The sequence below is a fragment of the Capricornis sumatraensis genome, chromosome 1, assembly GCF_032405125.1.
Source record: "Capricornis sumatraensis isolate serow.1 chromosome 1, serow.2, whole genome shotgun sequence".
Taxonomy (NCBI): Eukaryota; Metazoa; Chordata; class Mammalia; order Artiodactyla; family Bovidae; genus Capricornis; species Capricornis sumatraensis.
The window spans coordinates 3,484,233-3,507,751 of NC_091069.1; the positions used below are offsets into that span (position 1 = coordinate 3,484,233).

At 59.0% G+C, this 23,519-nt stretch overlaps 1 protein-coding gene across 1 annotated transcript; it reads left to right on the plus strand.

Annotated features, from left to right (window-relative positions):
- The first annotated feature begins 2,803 nt into the window (after positions 1-2,803).
- UBAC1 (UBA domain containing 1) lies at positions 2,804-22,701 on the plus strand. Its single transcript, XM_068973498.1, has 10 exons — positions 2,804-2,994; positions 6,942-7,062; positions 7,832-7,905; positions 11,558-11,665; positions 12,551-12,653; positions 12,929-13,037; positions 13,823-14,033; positions 17,139-17,225; positions 17,816-17,954; positions 22,189-22,701. The coding sequence occupies exons 1-10, from the start codon at positions 2,857-2,859 to the stop codon at positions 22,302-22,304; spliced, it is 1,206 nt and encodes a 401-aa protein (XP_068829599.1). The 5' UTR covers positions 2,804-2,856; the 3' UTR covers positions 22,305-22,701.
- The last annotated feature ends 818 nt before the right edge of the window (positions 22,702-23,519 follow it).

Below are 23,519 nucleotides of genomic sequence, written 5' to 3' on the forward strand. Positions count from 1 at the left end.
TTCTGGGGAGAGGTCTGGGTTTGCACAGGCAGCGGGGTTGGGGGAGATTCAGTGGATGGAGGAGGCTGGGCACGCGAGCTTGGCTGATTTGGCTGACACAGTCACCAGGAGCCGCTTTTGGATCCAGACCATTCTTTACTGACACAGAGAGGGCTCCCCAGCCCCCCGTGGCAAAAAACCCAAAAGGATGACTCTGGAGCCGCAGAGGCTGCTATTCTGGTAAGGGCTGGGACACCCTGTTGCCGAGCGCCCCCATTGCCCCGGAAGTCACAGCTATACCCGCCCCAGTCTCTCCGAGCCCATGAGTGGCAGCTCCAGTTCCCCTCCGGGTTTTCATTTTTCTCCTGGAAACCTCCACTCTGGACTCCATGGGGCTACACTCAGAACTCTGTGGGACCCTTTTCCTTCAGTTTTCTCCGTGGACTCCTCTGTGTAAAGTGGGGACAAGGTGGGGGGCGTGCGGCACCACAGTCTCAGTCCCCACCCCCACAATGACAGCTGTCCCTGACTCCAGTTCCACACACTCGACTGCCCCTGGCCACCTGCACCTGGAGGCCCGCTGCACCTCTGAGTCAGCATGTGCAGGGCTGAGCTCTGCCCCCTGCTTGGCCCCCTCCAGGTGGGTGTGCAGCTGGGCCCTGCAGCTGCTGCTGCTCAGTTTCTAAGTCATGTCCAACTCTTTGCGACCGCATGGACTGTAGCCTGCCAGGCTCCTCTGTCTATGGGATGTTCCAGGCAAGAAGACTGGAATGCATAGCCATTTGCCGCCTCCAGGGCATCTTCCCGGCCCAGGGATCAAACCCACGCCTCTTACGTCCCCTGCATCGGCGGGTGGGTTCTTTAACGACTGAGCCCCAGGGGAGCCCTTGGCTGTGCACCCTGTCACCCAACTGGAAGCGATCCTGTCATTCTTCATTCTGTTCTCGCTCACAGCTGACCCCCCTCACCACCTCACTCCCCAATCAAAGGCTCACCTCACTTCCTCCTGCCTCTGTCTTCCCACCCCGGTTCAGAGCCCCCAGCCCCTCCTCTGCCAGCATGCGGGAGCTTTGGACTTTCTCCTGCCTCCAGGGCTCGTCTGTCCTCCTGCCATTCAGAGACTAGCATCTGCACTGCAGTTTCCCAGGGCCTCATGACAAAGACCAGATGCTTCAGGGGGGCTTCTTCTGACCTGGATCCATGTGCCACCCCAGCCACTCGCCGCCAGGCCCTTCCCTTCCAGCATGCTTCCCGGGCAGCCCATCCCGGTGTCCCCTACTTTGCCTCCTCAGCCCCCTGATGCCGCCGTGTCCCATAAGCTCCCCTGGGGCTAACCCCAAGCCCTGCTGCCCGCCCCCTGCCCCCCGCTGTCTCCTGTCTCGTGAGACCATGTTTGCACAATAGATGACACTTGCACTTCCTGCATAAGAAAGCCCATTCCCAGGGCGATAGTTTGGTCTCAAGCCTTAGTCGTGACCAGACCCCAGAGGAGGGTCTGGCTCATGGAGGCTATCGGTAAATGCTAAACTGAAAAGGAATTCACACACAAGAAGAATGATCACAGGGGAAAACAACCTGTGTATTAAACGGGAGACATGCCAGGACCACCTCCCCATTTAGATCACCAGCCTCCGAGAAAAGGGACGGTGTTGGATTCATCTCTGCTCAGCAAAGGTCCTTGAATGGACGAGATGGGAGCGTGCAGGTCAGTCACTTGCTCCAGGTGTAGCCCGAACTGCAGAGTGGATACTGATATCTGTCACCCCCACGGAAATGAGTGTGCTGAGTCTGCGGGTCATGTCTCTTCCCTGTGGTGCTCAGGCACCGTCTGAAGGCACCTCTATGGCTGCGCAGCCTGAGTGCTGGGCCCCACCCCAGAGTCCCTGACGGGGGGATAGGGGCAGAGCAGGAGAAACTGCACCTCTAACAAGCTCCCAGGTGCTGCTGGTCTGCGAACCACACGCAGACTCTGCTTTAGTGCAATGCAGTCCTAAAGAAACACAACAGCAGCCACATAGACAACCTAAAATCTAGCAGCCACAGCTTTAAAAAGTAAAATTAAGCAGTGCCAACATATTTTACGTAATCCATTCTATTATTCCAACACGCAGTCAGCGCACAGCGCTTCCCCGGTGGCTCAGCTGGTAAAGAATCCTCCTGCGATGGGGGAGACCTGAGTTCCATCCCTGGGCTGGGAAGATCCCCTGGAGAAGGGAAAGGCTGCCCACCCCAGTATTCTGGCCTGGAGAATTCCATGGACCCTATAGTCCATGGGGTCGCAAGGAGTTGGACACGACTGAGCGACTTTCACCGACTCACTGTCAATATATAAACATTGTTGAGGCATTTTTCGTGCTCTTTTCCTGCCAACTGTTTAAGATTCAGTATGCATTTTACACTGAGACTCATCGCAAAACAGACTCGCAAATGCACGGCTCCCGCGTGGCTGGCGGCCCCGGGTAGCACAGCGCGGGCAGGTACGGGACAGAGGAAGCGGCCCCGAGAACTACAACTCCCGGCGTGCTCGGGGAGTGACCAGTGACGCACTTCTGGCGCGGCGGCGACGGCGAGGCAGTCTCAGGAAAACTACATCTCCCGGCGTGCTCCGGGTCATGCCCTGTGACGCACTTCCGGCGCGGCGGCGACCGCGCGCCCCCGGTGGCTCAGCGGCGGGGCGAGGGCGACTGCTCGGGCGGGCGGGCAGTGGGGCGAGTGGCGGGCGGCCTGCCGACGGGAGAGCCGGGGGCGGGGCGGCGGCGGCCAGCGAGGGAGCGCGCGGGCGGCCTGGCCCCGCCCCCGGCCCGCCCGCCCCGGTGACCTTCAGGGACCGGGCGGCGGGCGCAGGCCCCAGGCCCGGGCGAAGGCGGCGGCGGCGAGATGTTCGTGCAGGAGGAGAAGATCTTTGCGGGCAAGGTGCTGCGGCTGCACGTCTGCGCGTTCGACGGCGCCGAGTGGCTGGAGGAGGCGACCGAGGACACCTCGGTGGAGAAGCTCAAGGAGCGCTGCCTCAAGCACGTAAGGCCGGCCACGGCTCCAGGCTTCCCTCTTTCTCCCGCCGCCCACTGGACCGTGGGGCTCCGGACCGGGCGCTTTATCCTCTACCTTCTGGTCCAGCTCCCCTCAAGACAGCCTGGGGGGCCGGGGCGCATCGGGGACGCGGGCTGGGAGAGGCCAAGTCGCCGCCGGAACGGGGCCTCCTGCGGTTCCAGAATCCATCCATCCGCGCTTGCTGTCGCGGCGAGGTTCCCGGAGCTGGGAGTTAGTGCCCAAGAAGGTAGAGAGAGACCCTCTGGGAGAAGCGCCTTCCCCTGACCTTGCAGAGCCGGCTGCTTGGAGCCGTTTCCTGGGGCTGGCATGGGGGCCGGCGCCTGGCTCTGGCCACTGGTGCGCCCCCGCACCCCCTCACCGTGGCTGGAATCACTTAAAATAGTGTGGCTTGGCCGAACTGGTCCATGCACCCCTTGCTGTCCTCGGCCTTTACGTGGATTACACGGGCAGGTCGGGGAGAGGGCCGTTTTTTAAAGTTTGTTCAGGTGAAGCACCCCTTGTAGGTTCCTCAGAGTTCTAGTCTTTGTCTGTCTCTTTAAGCTTCTTGACTCTGTTAAGGCAGGCCAAGACATCTGTCCATGTGACTCAGGCTGCCTCAGGAAACTCTATCCTTTGCAAGATCTAGTATCTCCATGTCAGAATTTAGGACAAAGGAGGCCACAGCCTCTGACTGAGCATTTCACGTAAAAAGTGTGCCTGTATGCCATTGACTCACACGTTTGTTCTGGGCCCACCAAGAGTCTAGCCCTGGCTCTCTCTTTTAGTGTGGTCTCCAAGGACAGACTTGCAGCTATTGTTTAGCGACTCCCGCAAAATGCTGTCGGGTCCTTTTGGGAGTCTGGTTCTGTGGAGTTGTGTAATTGTTGCCAGCAGGCCGGAGAGCATCCTGGTTGCCAGAGTCCCCTTCCGGAAAACCCTGGATGTGAATAGCGTCTTGGTCTCACGTCAGGGAGGAGGGGGATGTGGGCTCGCACACTTGGGCAGCGATGTTTTGGCCGTTTCTGTTTCTGATGCAGTGATGGGTGATTTCACTAAAAACCGCCACGACAGCGCTCAGCAGGAAGGCTGGGAGCCCCCTGAGCGTCCAGGCTATTAGTGCAAGGCTCACTGCTTGCCCAGTGCAAACCTCTCTGAGATGCTGTCTACCTGGTCAGCACAGGAGCCCCTTGAGGGCTGGAATACCTTAATTAAAAAATAATGCCCCTGGAAAAATGGTACCAGTGGACTTGTTGGACACACGGTTGCCACAGACCTTCAGTTTGTGAAAAGCCCAGTATCCGGGAAGCAAAATAAAGCCAGGGCACAACCAAACAGGGCATGCCTGTAAACGGAACCAGATTGTCAGTCAAGAGAGCTGCCTGGCGGTGGTGGCCTGTCACCTGCTGAGTCAGGCTGGGGGGTCAGCGGGTACGTTGGTGTGGCACTTAGTTTAACTCACCAATGGAAAGGATTGGCATAATCATCAAAATGCTATGTTCTGGAGGGAAAACGAAGCAAGAACTCTTAGATTCATGGAGGCTTGCTAAGGATTTCAGGAGCACCTGGGGTTAATGAGGGAGCCAGTTTCATTAGGCTAACTATTCACATTATGCTGCCGATATTTTTATGCCAGTCGGTACTGAGGCGTATCATTTGGGATGTTTTCTGTCATTATCCTGCTTTGATCAGAGATCTTATTCCACCCTGTAGATTTTATTCCAGGCCGAGGTGAGTGGCGGGCGAGCAGCAGGGGACTTCCACAGCCAAAAAATACTGGCATACGTTTTGGGACTCAGAGCTGAGCTGTCAGGAGGTCCTCACGCCTCTGTGCCTGTGCCGTCCTGGGGGCAGAGTTTGCGGCCTTGTGAGCCCTCAGGAGGCATTTCCAGTTAGGAAACGGGGTTCTCGAGTTGTGTGCTTGACCGTCACCCCGGAAACCCGTGCACCGAGCTTAGATTGCGGTGCCACCGCTCCGCTCGGGCTCCTCCTGCCTGGCTCCCCGCCCTGTGTGCCCAAGCCGGGGTTCTCTGTGCCTCCCTCCTGCCCCTCTACCCGGAGGGGACACTGTGGGTTTCCTCCCATCACAGGACCCCTGGGAACTTACTGGGTTTTTTTTACACTTTCCGTTATGCATATACGTTTTTAAATGAATAAAGCAGCTTTGTTAGTGAAAGTTTATTATCGTAACTTTTATAGAAATGGATTGCCACTGTGGCCTTTCCCTTCTTGGTTTTGTATCGATTGGGACCCCCGTGGTGGTCTCTAACCCAAGCTTAGATCACGGGGCAGAGTAAATTATCTTGTGTAACCGGAGGGTCATGATCTTAAGACAGTGGCCCCCTGCGGCGTGCTGGGTGTTTTCTGTGTGATAAGCTCGCCAGCTTGCAGCCTGCTAGCAGGGCACCACACCAAGGCGTGTCTTCACATGACACTGATGTCAAGGGGAAGAAAGGCCATCTCCAGCCCTCTGGGAAGAAGCGGGCTCGCTGGGGTCCTGCCCCAGCCATGGGCTCGGGCTGGCTTTCCCACTGCCAGGGCCCAGCTCACTCCAGCGCTGCTGCTGGGAACAAAGGAAAGCGTGAATAAGCAGGCGCAGTGTGGGTGACTCACGCTTGAGTTCTGCTCCCGGCGCCTGTTGACAGGCTGCAGAGGACAGTTTTTTTTTCAGGAGCCAGTGTGCGGATTGTTTTGGAAAATTGTGTTTCATAGACTGCATCCTGAACTTGGCACACCAGCTAGCCTGCAGATTTTAGAATTAGAAGAAGCACACCCAGTATTTCTGGGAGCAGAGCCATCATGAGATTCCAGGGAGGGGTGTCTCTGTCATATGTGGTCAGAGTGTGTCTTACTATTGGCTGGTTTCCACCTTTGTCCCCGCCAACCCTCCCACCCCGGCTTGCGCGCATCTGTAGCCCTGAAGCCCTCGTGAGCCCTCTTCCCTGTTGGATTGCTAAAAACTCTGGTTGGTCTTCAGACACCAGTGTTGAGAGGTGAAGTGCAGGCTTAGCTTCTCCCTCGGGGTGAGCAGTTATGTGTCCAGGTTATCTGATGGCAGAGAGAGGTGGAAAGGCGGCCCCGCTGAGCTGAGAAGGATGGTGAGGACCCTGGGGCCGGCGCATCTCCCACGTTGGGGCAGCCTTGGCTTCAGCACCTCTGCCCCCCACATTGTGTGTTCTGAGGTTTCTGGGCTGCCAATCAGTAACACAACCACATACCAGGTGACCCCCTTCCAGCTGCCAGGCAGGCCCTGCCAGCTGTATCTGTAGCTTACTTTGGGGTCCCTGTGGCCGTTGCTTGGTGAGCTGGGGACTGAGCTGAGGCTATCCTGCCTCCTCGGGGTGTTGTGGGTGTTTGCGTGGTCAGGCCCCTGTGGCCTGCTCCCCAGGGACCAGCTCTTCTTGGCCTTGTCACTGGGCTCCGTCAAGTGCCCCGGTGGAAGGTGGGGAGCAAGATTCCCACAAGGAAGTAGCCTGCTTGGGAAATGCTGGAATATTGTCTACCGACCTCCGCGGCATCTGGTTGGCTCAGCCGGAGTTGGCCGGACGTGGACCTCACCCCAGATCACACTTCGATCTTTAGGTTCTTGGGAGACGGCAGACCTGCCGTTTGCATCTTTAAATCACTCTCCAGATCTTCCCAGATTAAGGAGGCAGTTCGGGTAGCCACTGGTGGGCAGCAGGGCGCTCTGCATCTGAGCCGTGAGCCTGTTGAGGGCACTTGGCGGCGCGGTGGCCGGGTCGCTGCCCTCAGGGACTGGGCTGCGGTGTCTCCACCGTTGCCAGGGTTCTCTGGTTTCGTCTTGGCTTCAACTCTTAGCGAGCAAGAGAACCAGTGAGTTCTCGGCGTGGCTTGGGTGTCAGCTCCTGTATTGTCAGCATCGTGATCAACTTATCTTCTGTCCTGACATATGTTCTGTGATTTTTTCTGTTTCCTAGTGTGTGCCTGGGAGCTTAGAAGACCCCAAGAATGTGACCCATCACAAATTAATACACGCCGCGTCTGAGAGGGTGCTGAGTGACGCCAAGACCCTCCTGGAGGAGCACGTCCAGGACGAGGGTAAGGGGGCGAGGGGTCCCCGTCCCGAGCAGGCTGAGCGGGGAGACGCGGCAGCCACAGGGTTTCGTTCTCCTTTGTTGAAACAAAGTGTGCGCCCTGGAATAAAAGAGCCGCAGCCTTCTGGAGAAGCCAGATGTGAACTCTGCTCTTCAGGCTGTTTCCACGCAGAGCCAAGGTCCCCAGAGCTGCTGTGGGCCTTTCTTACGGGACGGGAAAGCGCAGCTATGGGTTGTTCTGAACGTCTAGGAAGACGCTCTTACCATGCACGTCTGTCAACTGACTCTGAGTCTTCTGCGTGGAGGCACTTGCGGAGAAAAGTTGGGCTTTCTGTGTCATTTAAAGCACGATTTTATTTGTGAGATTCCCTTACGTGGCCTCCTTTGGAAAGACTAGAATATTGTTCATCAATCTCCCTGGGTGTCTGGTTGGCACAGGCACAGTTAGCTGGGCGTTGACCACACCCCGGGTGCCTTAGCATTGAGGGTTAACACCAGATGCTCCGACCTCCCAGACTTTCAAAACAGAGCCGTTAAAACAAGCACACCGGTCCCGTCTGGTCCCCTCAGCCATGGTCTTGCCGGGCCAAAGCCTGTAGGGGAGCAGGGTCAGCAGACTTGGGGGCCGAGGGAAGAGTGGGCCTCTGTGGACCCTCGTGGAGGAGGTGCCCAGAGGGAAGCCCTGCTCCTCGGCCCTTGGGTCCCCCCTGGTGCCCTCCGTGCCGCTTCCTGGGTGTAAGATAGTAACCAGCTCGCCGTGCTGTTTTCCCCAGATGTGATACTGTTGATCCGAAAGCGCGCTCCAGCCCCCCTCCCCAAGATGGCTGAAGTCTCCGCAGAAGAAAAGGTGAGCTTCAGAGTTTGGAACTGGTAATCTCTGTTGGGGGAGACTCGAAAGAGACTTCTGAGGCTGGCTGGCTGTGGGTCCTGTGGGTCCCGTGGTCACAGGGTGTGGTCACGGGCTCTCGTCGCAGCCAGGCAGCCTGTTGACCGGCGCCTCGCCTCGTGGCGGGTCCAGTGACCAGCTCCGCTTTTGGGCCATGGAGAGGCGCGTGCTGCCTGCTCCCCGGGTTGGGTTTAGTCTCGAGCTCCCGTCCCTCCTCCTCTCATTTCCTGACATTAGAAGGTCAGGAAGTCTCTAAAGACCACCCGCAACACAGAGAGCGCAGGAGCAGCGCGGGGCGCCAGCCTGCGTGGAGTAGGTTCCGGCGAGGCCGGGGCCACCTGTCCCGTCTGGCTCTCACAGGACAGGCTGCTGCGGCCTTGGAGTTGGTGCTCGGCTGAGACCCCCCGGCCCCCCGATGCAGGTGCCCCGGGAAAGCTGTGCCTGTGCTCGTGTGTGTTAGCCGCCCCAGAGGCTCGCTCCTCAGAGAGCCTGGTCCAGGAGGCTCCCCTGTGCGGTGGCAGATGTGTTCTGTCAACAGGCCCTTTCCAACGCTCAGGCCAGGTGCCTGCCGTGCCCAGGGGCGAATGCCAGCCTTTGCTTAGCCCGAGGGGTAGAGTGTCCTGCTCAACACTTCGAAATGCTCGGGAGAGCGTTCACCCCAAAGCAGGCAGGCCAGCCTCTCTAGGCTGGGCCCTGGGCCTGTGGCGGCCCGAGCTCTTTCGGGGCCTCCTGTGGGACAGCCTCGGGAGGAGGCCCTTCTTATCTGTAGCCACACCTGCCTGGGCGCGGGCATGCCGCTCGCCCGTCTCCGGGAGACGGATGGGGCCCCGAGTCAGGCCTGCTTCCCAGAACTGCGGGCCGACCCGGCTCTCAGGTTACTGTTTTGGTTGCTGGCAACTCCCTGAACCGCGGTGACTGTTGACAGCAGGCTCCCATCACCCCCACGGCCCTGGGTGACTTGCCAGGCGGGCTCCCTTCACCCCCACGGCCCTGGGTGACTTGCCAGGCAGGCTCCCTTCACCCGCTACGGCCCTGGATGACTTGCCAAGCAGGCTCCCGTCACCCCCACGGCCCTGGGTGACTTGCCAGGCGGTGACCCTCACCCCCATGGCCCTGGGTGACTTGCCAGGCGGGCTCCCGTCACCCCCACGGCCCTGGGTGACTTGCCAGGCGGGCTCCCGTCACCCCCACGGCCCTGGGTGACTTGCCAGGCGGGCTCCCGTCACCCCCACGGCCCTGGGTGACTTGCCAGGCGGGCTCCCGTCACCCCCACGGCCCTGGGTGACTTGCCAGGCGGGCTCCCATCACCCCCACGGCCCTGGGTGACTTGCCAGGCGGTGACCCTCACCTTTTCTCTGTGTGTGTCTGTCAGGTGAAATATTGTAAAAACGATCATGCCTGTTTTTGTGAATAACTCGTTTTTAAAGTCAAAGTAGTACACGTATTTAGAAAGGCAAACGATACTCCAGATGTCGAAATGAGCCGGCAGGTGCTTCTCCCTCCTGAGTCACGCGCGTGGGGGGGCGAGTGCTCCGCATTCTTCTGACTCTGTCTGCAGTGATTCTCCTCCTGGGTTCTGAACGACATCCCGGGCTGTTAGTTTTTGGATTCTCAACTCTAGACTCTGCTGGTGCTCCTTGGTGATCGGAGCAGCTCCTCCCCAGTCACTCCCCGCTCCTCTGAATCTTGGTCAAAGAGTCAGAGCCCCGTCGCCATTCTTGCGCCAGTCTCGCTCTCTGCCCTGAGCAGTTTGCTGAAGGTGAGCTCTCCTTTTTTTTTGCGTGCAGTTTTGTTTTTCCTGGAGCCAGTAATTGCTTCCTTGTTTTGTTTGTTCTCTGTGTAGGCTTAGCACTCATTTTTTCAGATTCTGCTCCCAAACTGATACACTTGTCTGAAACCGGGGTCACAAGTGTGAGGCCATCTGCTGGCGCCTGCTCCAGGAGCCACCCCTCAGCTCCTCCGGCCGGTCCATCTGCGTCAGGCATGCTGTGCGGGGCTGCCCGCCTGCCTCCGTGTGGCTCCTGCTGCGGCTCCCCTGTCTGCGCACTCCCTGACCGCAGGCCTGCCGGCTCGGAGCAGCCCCGTTAGCACACAGGTTGCCGGGTCTGTGCCGGGCAGGCCCAGCTGGGCCCTGCGCTCGGGAGCTGGAATCGGGTCTGCCTTCCTGTTGGGAGCCTCTGCTCCCGGCTTTTTCGGGTGTTCGGCAGAATCCTGTTCCGGCACTTTGAAGAGCTGGGGTCCCATTTTCTTGCTGGCTGTGAGCCAGGACCACCCTGCACTGCCGGAGGCCACCTCCTTCCTGGCCTGCAGTTCCTCACGTCTTCAGAGCAGCCAGTGGGGTAGCTCATGCGTCGGGTCCCTCTTGCTTTAATCTCGATGACCACGGTGAGCCCCGCCCGTCCTGTTTACGGACTCGCCCGATTAGGTCAGGCCCCCCGCCCCCCCCCGAGGGCCCTGTCCTCCAGTCACTGTGCTCTGTGCCGTGACCTGGCCCCCAGCTGCAGCCCCCTGCTCATGGGCCCCGGGCCAGGCAGCCGTGAGTGCAGGAGCAGGGTCTTGGGGCCGTCGTGCCCTTGTGCCTGCTAGAGTCAAACGTCTGGTTCTCCTGGATTGGGTGGGGCCGGACTCCCGCCAGCATCTCTGAGAGGCGGAGGCCTGGAGGCCCTGTGTGCAGCCGTCAGTGGCTGCTGAGGGAGCGTGCACGCTCGATGGGCCTGTGCCCCGGTCCCCAGGGTGTCCCTAAGGCGTCTCCAGGGCTGGCGGTGGAGCCGGCCAGCCCCACTCTCCTTCCTCTGTGCCCGGTCTGTGCCCCTCCCAGACTGCTCGCACGTTGACCCTGGAGATTCTGGAAGTTCTCTGGGTACTTGTTGGTGCTTTCCCCGCCTCATTTTCTCTTTTCTCTCCTGGCACTCCCGTGGAGGGGGGACCTGCTTTCTGAGAGATGCTTGTTCTGCGAGGACTGGCACAGCGTCCCCTGCTCTCCTGCCTCTGCACTGCGCAGCCTCGCTCTCTGCTTTCCAGGCCCGTCCTCTTCTCTGCGTGTCTCTCTCCTGCACCCCCTTTCCCCACTTCTGTCTCCGTCGCGCTTGTTGCAGACTTTCTTCACGTCCCTGTCAGAGGCCCTGTGAGCTCACTGGCCGCTCTGGGCATGGCGGGTCGTGCCCCCCGCCTGCACCTGCATTCTCCTGCCCAACACCCCAGGAGCCAAGTGGCGTGGGGCTGGGCCTGCCGTCCGGGGTCAGCATGGTGCCTCTCCTCCTGGGCTCAGGGCTTCTCGGGCCGCGCCCAGGGACTCTCCACGGCCCCTCTGCGGTCTGCCCGCCCGCCCAACCGTTGCTCCTGGGTGGTGGTCATTCGGTGACCCAGGAGGCAGTGTCTGTCTTTCCCCACCCGGTGCCGCCGCGCTCCGGGGCCAGCAGGCCACGCCAACCCAGTGTTCTGTCCCTGAGGCCACGCACAGAACCGTCCAGAAGCCTCCCTGCTCGCCAGGGCATGTGGCTGCAGCCCCCAGGACTCGCGCGCTCCCTGGTTAGGGCTGTTTGTTCAGAGACCAGTCTTGCCTTCCGCCGCTCTTAAACTCACGTCTGACCTTCCGATTCCTCTCCCGTGTTAGAATAAACAAGAGCAGAGAGCCCCGGACAGAGACGCTATCTTCCGAGCCACTGCCAGCCTGCCTTCCCACGACATGGACCGGGCCGTGGTGCAGACCAGCGCGAGGGACGTGAGTGCCCGCGGGGGCTTTGTGGCCACAAGGGACCGAAGAGACCTCCTGAGAGCACTTGGGAAGCAGGGTGTAGGGGGTGCAGGAACTCTGCGCTATATTGAAGCTTTTTTGTAGGCAGATTAATTCAAGGTAAAGGGTTTAAGAAGATGTTGAAAGGCAGGGCCAATAGGATTCGATACTCTGGGGAAATGTGAATTTTCTGAGTTTGGCAAAAACCTCTTAGAGAGAAATCTGCCTCTTGCTTATTTTGGATCAGAAGGTTCTGAGTTAAAGCAGAGCATTTCCAGTGCTCCCGAGCCAGGGCCGGGCCAGGACTCGGTGCCCGCTGGGCAGGAGTAGGGGGTGGTGCCCCCAACACTGCGGATCAGTCTGCGGGCTCTGCCACGAGCTGGTCAGTTCAGGAACACTCCTCTGAGGGTCTCCTCCAGAGAGTTCTATGTTGGCCAGGGCATTGGAACCCAGGCACATGTATCTCTCGCTGGCCAGCGTGTGTGTCTCTCACTATGGCTGAGCCTCAGTGTCGGGGAGACTGGAAATTGGTGGGTTTCTGATGACATTGCCAGCAGACCCCCACTGTGTTGAGAAGATGAACTTGAACTGGTTGCACTGAATGCTAGAGGCCCACATCAGTGGAACCCGGGGAATCCGCCTGTTTTGTTCGGTGAAGCCTAAGCTCTCAGCTCGCTTAGCGGCCATCGGGCCAGACGCCTCCTCTGGGCTGGAGCTGAGCGAGGGTCCTCTCCCGCCCGCCCCGCTGAGAGCCCTGTTACTCTTCTGCCCAGTTACCTGGGCGTGACTTGACGCGCAGGTTGGGAGTTTCGGGCCCGGGGCGTTGTCTCGGACCCAGGCAGCTTGGTTGAGCATCTTGTGCTTTCACTGCAGTTCCAGACGGAGCTCCGGAGAATCCTGGTGTCTCTCATCGAGGTGGCTCAGAAGTTGCTGGCGCTGAACCCGGATGCCGTGGAATTATTTAGGAAGGCAAACGGTAGGAGCGGGCCCGGGCGGAGGCCCACCCTCGGCCGCCACTGTTCACACTCCCCACGGAAAGGTAGTAAACGGGGCCTGGTGGACGCCTCACACCGTCGCCCGTGCCTGCACGGCAAGAGCTGACGGGTCTGTCTCAGGTTTTCTGAGGTGTAAGAGGTCAGCCACAAACGTCTGATGCTGAGGCGGGTGCTGGGCCCGCGGGGAGCTCGGGGAAGCACCCCTTGTGCGCCCGGGCATGCCCCGAGCCCTCACGGTGCCACGTCTGGCCCACAGCCATGCTGGACGAGGACGAGGACGAGCACGTGGATGAGGCGGCCCTGCGGCAGCTCACGGAGATGGGATTCCCGGAGACCAGGGCGGCCAAGGCCCTGCGGCTGAACCAGTACGTCTGGGCCCCACGCTGCGGGTGACGCCCTTCTGCCCCGGGCCCCATGACTGAGCCGCCTCCGGTGCGCATGAGTGTCGGTAGAGGACCCGGACGCGTGTTCCAGAAGCATGGCACCGGCCGCCTCCAGGTCTTAGAGGGCGGTGTGCGGAGGACCCGCTTACTGGGAGCGTGGCGTGTGACGGTGGTCGTGCACTTCACCGGGCTCTCGTTTTCCGGGAACTCAGATCACAGCCTGTTCCCGGCGGGGCTGAGGAGGACCGCGGCATGTAGGCGGTGGTGTCCTGGGAGTCTCCTATAGTTTCCTGTTGTTAGTTAATTGCCCTTCAGTATGTTCAGTTCTGAAATAAATCGTCTGTAACCGCGGGGTGGTCAGCGGGCTGTGTTTTTTTCGCTTTGGATCCAACCTCTTGTGGGCACCTCCTGGGTTTGGCTCCCAGTGGCTTTCTGCGTGTGGGCATCTGTTCTGGCCGCGCCTTGTGGCAGGTTAGGGTGGGGCCGGGGCTTCAGCTGCGTTGCGTTAGATCCTCATGCAGGACTAGGCAGCTCACGCCGGGAAGCCACAAAGTCAGCGAGGCTTTTCTTGGGACGCAAAGGCCTGGTTCCCTGGCCTGAGGTGCTGCTCAGAAGCCGTCTTCCCTTGGAGCATGTCGGTGCTCAGGGGCCGTCTTACCTTGCAGCACATTGGTGCTCAGGGGCCGTCTTACCTTGCAGCACATTGGTGCTCAGGGGCCGTCTTACCTTGCAGCACGTCAGTGCTCAGAGGCTGTCTTACTTTGTAGCATGTCAGTGCCCCAGGCCATGGAGTGGCTCATTGAGCACGCGGAGGACCCCACCATCGACACTCCGCTCCCAGGCCCAGCCTCACAGGGAGAGGTGGGCGCCGAGGCCGCCCCTGCCGCCGGGACCAGTGAGGAGGAGGAGGGCAGAGACGAGCTGACAGAGATCTTCAGGAAGATCCGGAGGAGAAGGGAGTTCCGTGCGGACGCCCGGGTGCGTGTTGACAGGCGGTGGGGGCACCTGGCAGGTGGAGGGGCTGGTCCTCCCAAGGCGAGTCCTGCGGGGGAAGCTGCGGCCCCCAGGCCAGGCCACCGGCCCTGCAGGGAGCGAGGCTGGAAGCGCTCTGGACAGACTTGAGCCTGGAGTCTCCAGTTGGAAGTTTATAAGTGTCCTCGAGCCGTGGGGTCAGGCGGGGGCCCTGTCCGGAGACCGGAGGGTCACCCGCCAGCTGCGTGGGCCACCTTGTGAGCAGGAGGCTGGTCAGGCGGGTCAGCGCAGCCTCTGGGGGACTCAAGGGCCCGGGCCCCACAGCCTCTGGCTGGACTCGGCCCGCTGACCTGAGTGTCCTCGCAGCCGCCTCTTCACCGTTACGTTGCATCTGATGCTTTCCCGTCTCCCTGTTCTTTCTCGCTATTCTCTTTTTTCATTGTTTAATTTTAATTCAATCTTTTTGGACGCCGTTGGCGCTGTGAGCGTACCCTGTTTACTTTCAGGTCACAGCTCTGGCAGCTCCAGGCGTTAGGGCTCCAGTTCTCCACGTCCCCCGGATTTTGCTCGTGGCCCCAGTTTCTCGGGGCCTGATGCCTCGTCCTGGGCTCACCTGTGGGCTTGTTTCCATGGGAAACCGTGTGGCCGGGCCGTGGGGTGCCCTCTGCTGCTGATTCAGAGCGTGCGTCTGTGGGGTTAAATGTGACCTCAGACAGGGGCCGGCTCTCGTGTTCATCAGCAGGGCTTGTGGGCCATGCGGAGTGTCCCCCTCGGGGCGGGACCCTCTCTGTGGGATCCAGACCCTGCTCAGGGTCCTGGAGTCCAGCTCCAGCTTCCCCGGCATGGACCCCAGGCCTGAGTCCTGTGCGTGACGCTGGGCCCAGCCCCCGCCCCCAGGGGACACCCTCTGGGAGGCCAGGGCGTCGCTGCTTTGTCTCCGTTCCTGTGGGATTTTCCCTTGAGTTGAGCTCCGTATGCAGAAGCACATGGTTACTTTAGTCCAGCGTTTCTCGGTCCCGGAGGAAGTGTGTCTCTTCGTCTTAGTCTCTCGGGAGTCCAGTCGGTTGGCCCTGGACCCTGTTCAGGAAGGGCAGCCTCTCCCCGGGTGGGTCTGCTGTTGGGCTGCACGCCTTCCCCGGGGTGGGGGGTCCTGCGGGGCCCCGTGAGGCCCGCTGACGGTCGTTCACGGTCTCGGTCACCACCTTAAAGGCCTTTCCTCCTCTGGGTTGTCGTTGTTAACCATCTTAAGTCACTCCTTTTCCCTAAAGGGTGTCGAGGCTTGAAGGGCCGGGGTCTGTGAACTTGAACCAGTCAGGGAAGGTCCGGTAAGGACGAGATGTTAGCTCAGATCCCGGGGAGAGCAGGTTGGAGAGCAAGGCTTGGATCTGAGACCGACCTTCAGCTGCCTCCGCTCTCCCGCCCCACCGCGGACGTGGCAGTGGTGTGCAGTGCCTGCGGGCGTGAGGGCCTCTCAGCGCAGCCACATGGGGGTCCTCCCTGGAGGGCTGGGGAGAAGGGCGTGGGGAGCATCTGGAATGCCCCCCAGCAGTCCTGGGGCCAAGACAGAAGTGAGGAGAGAGGGCGGTTTATGTTGACACTTCATGGAAAAGGCCCTCCTACCCTTGGGTTTCAGAGTGGACTCCAGGCGATTTTATGTGACGTGGATATCTGCGGAGGGGCTGTGCCTGCAGCATGCGCTGACGGGCCGGAGGTGGGGAACGGCCCAGCGGTGGGAAACAGCCCAGTGGAGCAGAGGAAGGGGGGTCCCTGGCAGATCAAGCGCTGCAGGGGGGCTGTGCCCGTAGCGTGCACTGACGGGCCAGAGGTGGGGAACGGCCTAGCGGAGCAGAAGGGGGTCCCTGGCAGAAAGGACTGCCCCGAGCGCTCACTGCGCACAGTCCGGCTCCAGGTAAACCCTGCTTCCAGTCGTCCTCACAGGCAGCTGCTGCCTCAGTTGAGTTCTCTTCGAAGCCGTCCAGGTTGACTGCAGGGTGAACGGGGTGAGGTCCGTGAAGCCAGAGCGTGCCAGGGCCGCGTGAGTGTCCACAGGCAGACGGGGGGCCGGTGGCGTGAAGCCAGCCGACACCTGGGAGGAGGTTGGGGGAAAGCATCGGGCTTCAAGGGCAGGGTCTGACTTGCCGAGAGTTAAGAGAAACCCTTGCAACTTTGGTGAAGGCTTTACGTTTCTGTGGTCGTGTTAAGTCCTGTCAGAGGTCATGCACGGAAGTCAAGGATAAAGGGAAGGAGGTGTTACGTGATTTTTGCCCTAAAAATGCAGTAGCGCCCCCACTACCCCTGAACACGGAGCACTGGGTCACTGCTTCCTCCAGAAGCCAGTCAGGTTTAACTTACAGCTTAGATCTTGTTAATAATCGTTTAGAATTAGTTTCAAGGTTTTTTTTTTTTTTTTCCAAAGAAAACAGTGTGAAGAAAATCTCTCCTGGTTTCAGAAATCACTGACCTTTTTGTCTCCACTTGAATGGGAGCGGCCGATGTGCCCTTTCTCTGACCTGCTCCTCCCGCTTGGCCAGACCCTCTGGAGGGGGCCGTGCGAGGTGGTGGGGACAGTCCCACTCTCGAGAGTTGTGGGGACACACCTGGAGGGACCTGGGTGGGACAGTGAGCCTCCAGGAGAGAGCCCCAGTTCCGCCCCTCTGTCGTTCACAGAGCCAGCAAGCGTCTCCCTGAAGCCATAGGGAAACAGTCTTGAAATAGAAACCCTGGTGTTTGGGTTTTTTTTAATTTATTTTTTAAGATGTATTCATCTCTGGTCGCGCTGGGTCTTTGTCGCTGTGCATGGCCTTTCTCTAGTTGTGGAGAGCAGGGGCCACTCCGGCCATGGTGCCCCGGCTCTCGTTGCGGTGGCGTCTCCTGTCGTGGGGTACCGGCTCTGGGCTCATGGCCTTCAGCACTTGCGGCTCCCGGGCTCCAGAATGCCGCAGGCTCTATAGTTGTGGGTGGCACACAGGCTTCGTTGCCCCAGAGCGTGTGGGATCTTCCTAGACCAGGGATTGAACCATTGAGACATCCCCTGCCATGGTGCCGCAGCCCAACCTCCCGGGCGCTGCCGGGCTTGCGCGCGCGTCGCTGAGCCTATGGCCTCTCCCGCAGGCTGTCATTTCCCTGATGGAGATGGGCTTCGACGAGAAGGAAGTGATCGACGCCCTCAGAGTGAGCAACAACCAGCAGAACGCCGCCGTGAGTACCGCGTGCAGCCCGGGCACCCCGGGCGTGTGGGCACCTCCCTGCACAGGCGGCTCCTCTCCTTTTGAGGTGCAGCAACGGGGTAGGTGGTTCAGACAGTGTACAGACTGTAAAGTACTGAGGAAATCCTGGGCTTTGCCTCTTAGAGAGAGGTGCGCGTACTGCGGGTGAGTGTGACGCTTGCGTGTTGGGTCACACTGACACCGAGACGATGCCGCCCTGTGGGCGCGTGCCCACTGCGGACCGAGCCCAGGGAGGGCTGGAGGTGACGCTGGGGCGCTTGGGGAGCAGACTCAATGCGACCCACGTGGCCCAGGAAGGCAAGGTGGGCCTGGGCTTCAGCCGCTTCTGGATGAGCCCATGAGGTCACGCCCCGCTTCCCGTGACAGGGCGCTGGTGCGCACTCGGGCTGCAGAGCTCCAGCTGCGCCCTGAGCTGCGGCGCCCGCGTCTGCCGGGACAGCTGGGCTGGACTGGCCCTTCGGTCAGGGCCCCTGGCCCCTGGGGCAGCCCTGGAGCCCCCGCTGCAGCGTCGAGGTTGGCGGGGGACTGTAGGCGCTGACCCTGCTCCTCTGGCGTTCGCAGTGCGAGTGGCTGCTGGGTGACCGCAGGCCCTCCCCCGAGGAGCTGGACAAGGGCATCGACCCCGAGAGCCCCCTGTTTCAGGCCATCCTGGACAACCCTGTGGTGCAGCTGGGCCTGACCAACCCGAAAACCTTACTAGGTACGTGCTTTGCTCCTGCCCGGTGGGGCGGGACCTGCCTGCCACACAGATGTCCCTGGGCGATACTACGGCCGCCACGCCTGGTTGCCGCCCCTGCAGGGTTCTGGTGGCTGGGGCCTGAGTCGCTGCGGGGCCCCAGAGCTTGGGTCCTGCCTGGGTGTGACAGCCTCCTGTACGATGACTCCATTCCAGCTCCGAAAAACCAGCTCCAGCAGGTGATCCGGTCGGGAGAGTGTAGACAGCACCCAGCAGGCCCGGGCCGTGCCCAGAGGAGGCTTGGTTGGCTGGTGGCTCTTAGTCTCTGTAAGGGTTGCCTCGGTGCTTGTTTTGTCTATGAGATATGATATGATATAAAAAGGCATGTATAATGTGTGTCACTTTAAAGAATGATAGCAAAATTAATAACCACATTCCTGCTGTTCATCTTGAAAAATAAAACGGTCTTTTTAAAAAAACATAGTGCAACCCAGGCCCCCTAGAGTACCCAGATGCCCCCCCAGCCTGAGCAGGGGCTTCCTCAGCGATGTCAGTGAGGGTGTCCGTATCCTCAGACCATTCAGTTGCCCCTCTGTGTTCTGGGCTGACCCCTGGGACTGGCTTCCTGGAGGCTGTGCGGTGTGGCATTGCAGGGCAGTGCCACGGCCGACCCTGCCGCGTGGCTGCCCGACGCCTGCAGCTTCCGGGCCGGTGGAGCTGCTCTGGGCGCTCCTGTGCCTGGTTCTCGGGGGAGGGTTCCCCCAGGGCTCCGTGCCTCGGGCCGAGTGGCAGGGCCCTGGGCGTGGGCGTGTTGAGCCTGCTGTCCAGAAAGGGAGCCCCGCCCACAGCCGCTGAGGCCCCCGCTGCCAGGTGCCAGGAGCAGCCGCCCAGGCGGGCACAGGGCTTCTGCGTGCTTGGCCGTCTCCCCGGTCTCTGGAGGACAGCCGCTTCCAGAAGTTTCAGCCACTGCTGGGACTTCCGCTGCCCCTCTTTCTGACGGCTTCCGCTGTTGGGTTGCCGTCGTATTGCTCAGAGCCTTCTCCGTGCCTGCTGCCCACTGATTCTTTCTCAGATATGTAAATCTCCAGGATCCCTTGTCAGTTTCTGCCTTCTCTGCTGATCACTTTGATGAACAGACATCCTATATCTTAACGCAGAGGAGCATCTCTGTTTCATTTATGACCTGCGTCTTTAAAGAAAGCCCTCTGATTCCAAGCTTGGGAAGACCTTCAGCTTTTTCTTTTTTTAGTAGTCTTAAATTTTCTTGTTTTAAAAAGTCTGTGATGTGCCTGAAAGAGTGAGTGGCATGAAGCAGGGAGTTTTTCTCTTTATGCCCCACTCCCGGGCTTAAGTGGTGTGTCTTGCGATGAGTTTGTTCCCACTCTTTGCGCCAGTACCCCTCCACACTGGAAGCGTCTTCTGGCCCTCCTCCCCAGAGACCTCAGGAGGGCCCCGCGTGCTGCCGGGGTCTGTCCAAAGCCTTTGCTAAAGCGTTTCTTTCAGTGCTTGACCGAGTTTGTGATTTGCTGATTTGCTCTAAGCTTTTTTTTTTTTAATTTTTGAAGGCATAGTTGGTCAGATTAAATAATTTCCCCTTTTCTCTCTAGTTAGATGCTAAGATTTTTCGATTGTGAGTGGGAGGTCAGCTTCCTGGGTGACTTTTTGCTATCTATCGAGATTATTGTGTGGTTTTACATCTGTTGTGTCAAGTGTTTCTTGCATTTCTAAAACAAACCACCTGGAGTGAGTGCCTCCCAGTCCACAGGCCCTGGGTCGGTGACCTGGATGGGCCACGCACTGGTGCAGGGTCCCCGCCAGACCCCAGGCCCAGGGTCCTGCAGGAGAGAGCATCCCGTGGTGAGGGCGCCCCTGCAGCCACACACTTCCCTCAAGGCATTTCTGGTAGGGTTTTTAATGGCCTTTATCTCTTTAGATGAAGGCAAATATGCACTGTAGGACATTTGGAAAACACAGGGAATCTTGAGGAAGCAGAAGTCACCAGCCCCCTGCAGCTGGTGGCTTCCTTCTGGTGTCTGGCGAGGTCTGGAGCAGGCGCAGCTGCACCGCACGGCAGCTTTCTGGTGCTTAATTTCTCATCTCGTTTGATGCATTTTCTCTTTTAAAAATGAGATTGTAGCAGTTCAGGTGTTTCATTCTATGGATGTGTCATGTCATTTAACAAATACATTAAATTTGTTAATTTATGTTAATAATATGACTTAGAAACTAAACAACAGCAAGACAACAACTGGGCTGAATGCCTCCCCCGATTTGTGGCCATCAAACCACCTGCCGCTCAGCCAGCCGCGCGGCCTTGGCGCCTGGCTTTCTGCAGTGAAGCGTCTCAGACATCGTCTCTGAAGCGTGTTTCAGCTCTTTGCTGTTGTTATTTAGCCTTTGAGTCGTGTGTGACTCTTGTGACCCCGTGGACTGTATAGCCCGCCAGGCTCCTCCGTCCGTGGGAGTTGACAGGCAGGAATACTGGAGTGGGTTGCCGTTTCCTTCTCCAGGAACTTTGAGCTCTACTAGTCCATAAAACAATGGAAACATCCTGAATTAAGAAAGAAGACAAAAATTCTAAAAATAAATTTCAATCACTTTTATTGTTCAGTAAAGCATTTTTCCTCATAAAAAAAAAAAAAACAACAGTGTTCCATCTTGTTGCTTTTGAACTTCCACCTGCAATAAGCTGTGTTTGGACCCACTTCTTTGGGTACAGCTCCGACTGCCTAAGGACAGGCAGCTGGAAGACAAATGAGCAAGCCCAAGAATGTGGACGTGTAGGCGCTGGGTGACGTCTTGGCACCTGATGGGGCTTTCTGGGTGAGAAACCCCACTCCCACCCTCCGCCCCAGACAGGGACCCAGCAGCTCCGTCTGTCCCTTTGAACACTTTGCTCCCAGCCTTTGCGCGTCCCTTCCCTCGTCGCCTGTGCTCGCCTGTCGTTCTGCCTCAGCTGCCGTGTTGCTCTCAGAGCTCCGTCCACAGCTCTTGGCACGTCAGGGTGCCCTTGGTCGCGTTCGGCACTTCTCGTCTCTAGTGACGCGCGAGGCGTGCGGCAGAAAGTCCTTCCTCGGGTAAATCTTCACCTCTGTGGTTTGAGCAGCGCTGTCCTCCTCCTGGCCTTGATTGGGCCGCTGCTGGGAGGAACGGGGGCGTGGGCTTCCTCACCTCACGAAGCCCACTTAATGTTTTGTTCTCCCGGATGCCGAGTCATCTTTCCGGGTTCTCTTTCTGAAATTTCAGTTGGGGGAGCCTGGTGACTCTCTTCAGGGCGGGGAGGGTCATCACGTTGTAAACATAACGAGGTCGGACTTTCCCACTGAGCCCGGGGCTTGGGCCCCCGTGACCCTGAGCAGCTGAGAGCCCGCAAACTGGGGGCCACTTCCATAGACGTGGTTTGACGTTGGCTGACATGACGAACTCTGGTGTAAAGCAGTCCTTCCCAGATTCGAGGGTGACCGTCTGCCCTGCGCTTGGTTGCTCTCCACCGAGTTGGCCATTGTGTGTCTGGGCTAGAGAGCTTTTTTGCTAAGAGGCGCCTTTGTTTGCTGAGGGGTCGCTTTATAAAAGTGTTTAAAAATTCAACGTTTTCATCTCAGAGAACTGCTCATTTTTAATGTGCTGGTTTCTTTTTTTTTTTTTTAAGTCATTTCCTGAAGATTGAGCAGTTTGATTTTTCTAGTTAGATATTATTAAGCTGGCAACATCATCCTTCAGTTCAGTTCAGTCACTCAGTCGTGTCTGACTCTTTGCGACCCCATGAATCGCAGCACGCCTGGCCTCCCTGTCCATCACCAACTCCCGGAGTTCACTCAGACTCACGTCCATCGAGTCAGTGATGCCATCCAGCCGTCTCATCCTCTGTCATCCCCTTCTCCTCCTGAAGATTGAGCAGTTCGATTTTTCTAGTTAGATATTATTAAGCTGGCAACATCATCCTTACATAAGTCTTTTCTGTCAGGGTGGGCCTGAAAGTGGAGTCACTGAGTCACAGGCTGTCACTATTTTAAGATTCCTAGTAGCTGTTGCCATGTTGCTTTCCAGAATCCCTATGCCAGGGAATGTGGGCGTGTCGCCCCACCCCACCCACAGTGACCACGCCGCCTTGCGTATCAGCAGATGAGACTTGCGGGGCGGGGGTCTGAGGGGGGTTCCCGGTCCCCCGCTCGCCTGGAAGCTGCTGGGAGGAGAGCTCCCGCCGCTGCTTGCTGGCATGCAGGACACAGTCCTCCAGCAGCTCTGCGTGTCCCCACAGCATTTGAAGACATGCTTGAGAACCCGCTGAACAGCACTCAGTGGATGAACGACCCGGAGACGGGCCCGGTCATGCTGCAGATCTCCAGAATCTTCCAGACCCTGAACCGCACATAGGCCGCGCACTCCAGCCACCTGGCCCGGAGGGCCTCTTCTTCCCAGCCCAAGGGGTGGGGAGAGTGTGCAGACCCCAGGGTGCCCCTGGGCTGGGGGAGGGGAGCAGGTGGGCCGGAGGGGACCCTGCCCTGGGTGTCGGGCACCAGGGCTGCACTCCTGCTGGGATCTTACTGCTGAAAAACCTCGGGCTGCAGCGTGCTCAGTCGCGCCTCCAGCCTCCGACAGTGTTTACAGACAAGGCCGTCACCCCAGGAAGGGGTCGCCTCCCTCCAACGTCCCCCTGGGCTCTTGAACCGCTACTTGAATTGACCGTAGGCGCTGCTTGTAGAGTCCACTTGTTATTTGAAACAAGGCATGTTTCAATCCAAAGTGTTATTGTCAAAGGTACTAACTTGAGTAGAAGAATTCACAGATGACTTCTCTTTAATAAATAAATTCCCATTTTCCAAACTCTGTGTCTCTGTCTGGTTTCAGCCGGGGAGGAGGGACACGCGTCCTGGCGAAGCTCTTGTTCCCACCGAGAGCACGCTCACTGCCTCCCCTGGGGTGCTCGTCGCGGCCACCTGCACGCTTCCTTGGCCAGATCTCATGGTTTCCTTGGGGTTGAGAGACCGCATGTCCCTGTCTCTGAGGCTGGAGCTGAGCACCAGAGTTGATTTGCTCTTCCCGTCCCTGGCTGCCTTTTTAAGGATGTAAACACTCTCTGTGTTTTTAAATGAGAAACTGACCAGCCACGCGGTCTGGGGGCTGGCCTGGTGCACGCAGTGTGGACGTGGGCCTCATACGCCTCAGGGCACCTTCTTTACTGGCAGATGTTCAAGGGGACCCCTTCATAAGAGATGCATGCCAGGGATCAGAGCCCTTTTTCAGACCCCCATGCACTGCCAGAGCTGCCAGCCCATGTGCTTTGGTTGAAGAGATCCTGTCCCTTGGATCCCCCTGGACAGCCAGCCCTCCTCAGACATGATTCCCACACTGCTATTCCAGGTCAGGAGAGCAGGGACCGTGACAACTAGGTGTCTCCTGGGCACTGATGGCCCACCTGGGCTCTTGTTCCTGTGAAGTATCTCCATGGGGGGCTCTGAGCTGTGGCTGCCCCAGGCCCACTGCACCCGCCTGTGGGGGGATGTCCAATATGAGCCGGCCCGTGGCCCTGCGGTCTGACGCCCTTCACTGTGGTTCCTGGAGGACTTTTTCTTCCCGTGAGCCCCATGT